At 33.8% G+C, this 6,928-nt stretch overlaps 1 protein-coding gene across 1 annotated transcript; it reads left to right on the plus strand.

The window, feature by feature from the left end:
• Positions 1-1,406: 1,406 nt before the first annotated feature.
• Positions 1,407-2,507, plus strand: LOC106308518 (mitogen-activated protein kinase kinase kinase ANP1-like). Its single transcript, XM_013745675.1, has one exon. It carries the CDS (start codon positions 1,407-1,409, stop codon positions 2,505-2,507), a length of 1,101 nt encoding a protein of 366 aa, XP_013601129.1.
• The last annotated feature ends 4,421 nt before the right edge of the window (positions 2,508-6,928 follow it).

The following is a 6,928-nucleotide window of genomic DNA, read 5'->3' on the forward strand; positions in this document are numbered from 1 at the left end:
TAAGACATTGACTACAAGAAACTGAACACTCATGGATCCTAATGCATATCCACAACTTAATTTTTATCCAAATACTTGGGACACACCAAATGAGTATTGCTCCCAAAGTCAAAGTTATCAGACAAACTATCAAAAACGTATTTCACAAAGAGAAAAAGACTTCTCTATCACACTTAAAAGCTAATCAATAAAATCTAAAAGTAGAAACATACACCCTAGAAAATATCAAAACATATGATACAAAAGCAAAACAACATATAATAACTAGACAAATATAGATATTGCACTTTTTATACAAAGACCAAACCTTGTCGAGCTCAAACATTTGGAATAAAACTATGTAAACAACAAATCAAAACCTAAACTTTTGTGTATGAAATTATTATCTAACTCGTATAAATATACTAAACAAAAGAAATCAAAAACATCAAGAAAATACAAACACAAAATATAGATACCTAAATCAGAATCAATATCGAAAATTCCACAACCGTATTCATACCCACGCGCTCGAATTGAACTCGAAATTTTATCAGTTTCTAACATTTTATTTGAACCAAACTAAAAACTAAAATAACGAAACCCAGACTAAATCCCAATTTAAAATAAGGTTTATATATTTAAAATACTAGTTCAATTTAATTTAAAATAAATAAACTATGTGAAGTTTTTATTTATAAAGTAATTATTTTTATTTAATATTTTCTAAAAGAATATTCCAATATTTTTGACAACAAACCACTACAAGAAAATAAAAGATTATTTTTTGTCACCGAAAATAAAAGATAAACACAAATCTTAAAACAGTCTTGTTTGCCGAATTTTAATCCAAACCTGTGTGCAACATAGTTAACAGTAGATTGGTAGACTCCGTGTACTTAATCAAAAATTGTTTTCTCGAATCAAAAAAAAAAAATTTAAAGAGGAAATTGTAAAATTTATTGTTTGTGCTTTCAAATTTGAAAAGTACCTATCTTTTTAGCTTTTAGATTGCAATCAATTTATTTCGAATTAAGAGACTTATATATTATTTATTACTTCGAATTAGAACTAAACACTTAGTAAGCTGTTCATTGTTATGATTTTTCTTTTTTCAATCTTTTGGCGGTGCATTGAATTTCCTTTTATTTTTTTAACAACATCATTGAATTTCCTTTTTTGAGTGTCAGAAAAGGAAATTGTTAATTCAAAATTTCCTTTTTTTCGCATGTGTGCCGAAATCTATAAAAACAGTCTGAGATCACTACTTCTCATTCACTACAATTTCCTTTTTTTGCTCTCTTCCTCAATTTTCCTTACGTTTTTTTCTCTGCAAGCGATTATGCTTCTAAACCCTAAAAAGCTTTTGCTTTTTTTTTCTTTCCCCGCAAGCGACTCAGTTTCGAAACCCTAAAAAAGCAGCAAAGATGCAAATCATTCAATCAAAGGAAGAATTCATAAGGTTTCTAGGAGAAGGCTCCTTTGGTTGCGTTAATCTCGTCCGCTACTCCAATCCCAACGACGGCTCTTCTTACCTCTCCGCCGTCAAGAACTCTTACGAAGAAGACTACGCCAATCTCCAAAGCGAGTTAGACATCCTGCTCGAACTCAGGGGATATCCCAATATTGTTACGTGTTTCGGAGACTCTCTCGAAGAAAGTTTCCGCAGATACGGGAAGAAACTCTACAAACTCCAACTCGAGTTCGCTTCTGAAGGTATTCTAAGCGCTTTCATGGACAATTACGCCGACAGAAAGTTTCTGGAACCTTTGATCAAAGATTTCACGTGGATGATTTTCGAAGGTTTGGTCTCGGTTCACGGCCACGGCTATGCTCACTGCGACATCAAACCAGACAACCTACTCGCGTTCCCTTGTTCGAGTAGTGAAGGTTACGAGATCAAGATTTCCGATTTCGATAGCGCGTTAGAGGTGGGAGACGTTCCCAAGTTCTGGGAAACAAATATGCCGTGGATGGGGACTCCGTTCTACATGTCTCCGGAGTCGGTCCGTGACGGGGTCGCCGAGATGTCTGTAGACTTGTGGTCGGTGGGATGTTTGGTTCTGGAGATGTACACGGGCGTGATTCCATGGGAAGGTGTTAATCTCCATCTTCTAGCTACTCTTCTCCGTTGTGGTGAAGCTCCTGAGATCCCAGAGAGTTTACCTTCCGATGCAAAGGACTTTATCCAGACGTGTTTCTCGAGGGAGCCTGAGGAGAGAGGGAGCGCTACTGAGTTGATGTCTCATCCTTTCTTGTCTCGTCCACAAGTTGAAGAGAAGAAAACAGAGGACGCGAAAACAAGAAACTTGTTTTTGTTGAAGTTGCTCAAGTTGAGAATCAAACGAAGAAGTTCCAACAAGAAACCAACGACAGATGCTGTCGTTGTTTCAGACAAGAAGCCTCTAAAGCTGAGGTTTTTTCCTTCAAAGGCCACACAGTTTAAGAGAACTCTGAACAAAGTCTTGGGGTTGAAGTTTATGCCTGTGAACAAATCGGCCTACTTCAGATTAGTGTCTGTTTATTAAGTACGATAGTTTTCTGTTCATTAAGGTTTAGTCATTAGTGTCTGTTCATTAACGTTTTTGTCCATTAACATTTAGGATCCCGATTTAGTATGTAGTTCTTTGTTCATTAGTACATCTCTGGTTTAGTATGTATCTGAGGTCTCAAATCAGTAACGACAGTATAACTGTTAATAAAAAATTAAAAATCTTTTCATTCTGAATTGCTCACTATACAGAGTTCTTTCCTCTGCAAACTCCAGTCTTCATATTTTTACTGTGATAAGCAATTGAAAAGCATCTTCTTAACTCTGGGAATCCTAATACAATTTGATCATCAGAACAAGCTTTACGACCTAACAACACAGTCCCCTTAGTTGGAAATATAGATTTTGAGTTAAAAAATTTATATAGTTTAAATCACGGGATTTATTTTGAGCTAGGATAATTTATGTATTCATGAATTTGTCTATAATTTATGTTTAAATTTAGGCACATGATTTGTTTTACTTGTTTTAGATGGCCTAAGATTTTACACTTTGAAAATATTCTGAACTTGTAGAATTTTAATTTGCGATGTCAAATATATTTAAACGTTTGGTCCTATTGATATTTTATTTGTTTTTTTAAATTTTTTTTGTTTATATAAATTTAATTACATGAGAATGAATAGTATATGTATCTATACTATTAAAACAAAATATCTCCTAGTATTTTGATCATAGTTTGACAGTATAATTACAGTTCTCTGCACTAAGCGAATATTTTGATATCCAAAAAAGAATGATGGGACCCATTAAAAATCGTTAGAAGCAAAGAAAAAATGAAAAAAACATGGGATCCACTTAAAATATTTTCGCTGGAAAAAATAAAAAACAAATGGATCAACCTAAAATTAGTGTTAGCTGGAAAATGAAATATGAATCGCAGCCTTAATGTTTTTTGCTGGTTGGTCCCATTATCACAAAGCAGCTCCAAAATTGGTTTGGTTCCAAGATGTTGAATATATGTTGAATCACCATTTAACAGGGCTATTAGGACTTAGGTCCCTTTCGTGGGCAGGATATCAAGTACATGTATCTTTACCGATTAACCAATTTCTAAATGTTGGAGTAGATCCTAAAGAAATACCACTTCCTCATGAATTTATCTTGAATCGGGATCTTTTGGCTCAATTTTATCCAAGTTTTGCTGAAAGAGAAACCCCCCTTTTTACCTTGAATTGGTCAAAATACTCACTTTTTACTTTTCGTGTTGGATTAGATCCAGTGACCGGGGGTATATGGTTAACCGATACAGCGCATCATCATTTAGCTATCGCAATTCTTTTCCAAATAGCAGGCCATATGTATAAGACTAACTGGGTATTGGTCATGGTCAAAAAGATATTTTAGAGGCTCATCAAGGGCCATTTACATGCCAAGGCCATAAATGTCTATATGAAATTCTAACAACATAATAGTATGCTCAATTATCTCTTAACCTGGCTATGTTTGGCACTTTAATTCCTATATGGAAGTTTATATGGCATAATATAAATGGCGTGGTAACTCTTGAAAAAAGGTGAAAGAAGTCTTTTCAATCTTCTTTTATTTTGAAAGTATATTAAAAATCATGTAAAAACGAAAAACTATGGAAAAGCTGGCTATTGGAATCGAACCGATGGTCATCGCATTTGTATTGCCATGCTCTAACCTCTAAGCTAAGCGGGCTCAAATAAAATAGTGTATACAAATTCACTAAACTAATAGATCGTATTACTTAACTATGCTATTCACATTTTTCCTTATCTATTTAGAATTCATCAACATGTATCAGTTGTTTTAGTTTATTCGACCGGCCGGCAATTTTTTTTAAGTTTTTTTTTTAGAAATTGGATTTATGTTTTGTTTTATTGACTCATTTGATATTTGTATATCAGAGTTTACACCTTTAACCATTCATGTGATAACCCTTTTTCGAAATACTTCTTGAACCCTCTATCCGCTCTAAATTCTAAATTGCCCCTTTTTATTAGAGACAATTTTCTGGAAAGTATTCTAAAACACCTTAGTTAGAATTTTTTTATTCTTATCACCCCACTTTTTTCTAACTACCCCATAATTTTTCCTTTTACCCTATACCCTTTTTTTTTATATTGGTTTTTATGTTATCTGCGGACCCCACATCCTTCTCTCTTCCCCGCGGACCCCACGTCCTTCTCTCTTGTTTGTGGACCCCACTTTTTTGCATTATTTTAATCTCATGCGGACCACTTCGTAAAGTTGATGCATTAAACCAAAATCTATTTGCGGTCCCCACTTTCACTTGTCTTCTTTCTTTTTAACACTTGTCCTTTTTTTTAATTCTCTAACCATATTCGACCTTTTTTATGTTCATAAATTTTATTTAGCGATTTTAAAAGTGATTATTGAGGCGATTTAATTGCTTTTTATGATTTTTTTTTAAAAAGTATTATTTACGTTTTTTGTATTAAAGGAAACGAAAAATATCAAAGATTAGTTTTAAAATCGTGGGGGTTTTTTAAAAAAAAATATGAAAATGAACTTTAAAGAAGATTATGTATATTTTTCTATATTTAACACTGTTTTGAAGGAAAAAAAAAATTAAAATGGTGTTAGACGATAATTTGGATTGTATAACACGTTCTTGGTCGTTTAAATCACCTAAATTGATGAAAACTACAGTTTTAGATATATTGGTAAAATACATATGAAAATGATGTTTAAGGACTATTGTATATTTGTTGCTTATTTTTCACTATTTTGAAGCATAGTACATTATAATGGTGGTAGACGATATTGTGGGTTGTATAACACCCTCGTATCGGTTAAAATGGTTAAATCGACTATGTATTACTAGTATTATTGGATCTACTATGCATCAAAGTTCTTGAACAACTAGATTCTTTAAATGGTTAACTAATAAAAATTCTATTTTTTTCAGGAAAATCTATGGCCTCTCATATTACAATCACTAGGAAACAAATCCGCGCATTCGCGCGGACAATTTATTTTTTATTAAAACTATATTAATTAATATTAATTGAATGTATATACTCAATAATTATATTTATTTATATTTTAATATAATTCATCTTTGTTTCATTTAGGTAGTGGATATGTAAATTAAAAATAACAAAATTTGATAATTTAAAAGGGAGAATTTAAAATGTAGGGAACAAATTGCTACAAATTGTCTATTGAATTTATAGGAAGAATAGATATACAGTTTTATTAAGCGAGCAAAATACATTTTTAACAAAACAATTCAGTTAAATACACCAATTTCAATATATATACAAATATAATTTTGGATGTGCAGAAAAAGAAACAAAATTCTAAATCATATATGGTGTTGCAAAACTTGATCTTTAGACAAAAGCTTGTTTGAAATTGCACTAACAATTAATGAAATTTAAATCTTGTAACAAAAATTGGAATAGTTTTTTTTTGATGAAATGTTAAATTTATTGATCAGAATAGAAATAGTAGAGTATTACAAGCTTTAGTGCAAACTATAGCTAAATGATTTACAGATCGAGAAGAAAATCAACTAGGCCGTAACTTCAAACCAACGACGCATTAAACCTTCTAACTTATGGCCCGCCTTGTATCGGAGCGAAGTAATCCTGTTCCGTACTGTTTTATCAATGATCCTGATCAATTGATATACTGTTCGCAAACATGTGTGATGCCTCCTCCCATTTCTTTCCTTCCACAATAAATAGACGCATGTCTGGAACGCCATTTTTAGCAAAATCCTGTCAAATAGGGGAAGTGAGTTGTCGCTGACGTGCCGTAGCGTGCCCATCCAGTCTGGATCTGTGCCATTTCCAGTCAACCTGTTCACCAGCTTGTCCCACACTGTGAAAGAATAAGGACATGCGAAGAAAAGATGATCACGGGTTTCATCCCTCTCACCACATAATACACAACCTTGTTGGATGCCCCAAACCCTCATTCTATCCCCCGTGGACAATCTATTCTTTACCGCAAGCCACAATATAAACGAGAAGCGTGGAACTCCCTGTGGAAACCATACAACTTTTCTCCAAAAGACAACGGGTTTTTTATCTCTTACCTGCTCCCAAGTGCTTGATGCTGAGAAGTAAGGCTTATAATTATCATCGGAGTGCTTCCACAGCGCGACGTCGTGTCCGAGAGTTTCATGAGGTAGTTGTACAGTTTGGATGCGATCAATAAGTTCTTGAAAGTAGCGACTCCTGTGGCCACGGATGTTCCAACTTGAATTCCCGGCTGCATCCCGCACCCTTGCATGGCGATCAATTCTCAAATGGCATGTGCCAATTGGGCCAGTGATATCTATTAACTTCCCTACTTGTAGCCAATCATCCACCCAGAAGAAAGCCGTGTGGCCATCATGAACTTCAAAACGTATGAACTCATAAACCTGCAGACGAAGTTTCAAGAGTTTCCTCCAAA

This window comes from Brassica oleracea, chromosome C8, assembly GCF_000695525.1.
Source record: "Brassica oleracea var. oleracea cultivar TO1000 chromosome C8, BOL, whole genome shotgun sequence".
Classification (NCBI taxonomy): Eukaryota; Viridiplantae; Streptophyta; class Magnoliopsida; order Brassicales; family Brassicaceae; genus Brassica; species Brassica oleracea.

Excerpts from the sequence above, each read along its gene's own strand:
- LOC106308518 (XM_013745675.1), top strand. The coding sequence starts at position 1,407 with ATGCAAATCATTCAATCAAAGGAAGAATTCATAAGGTTTCTAGGAGAA.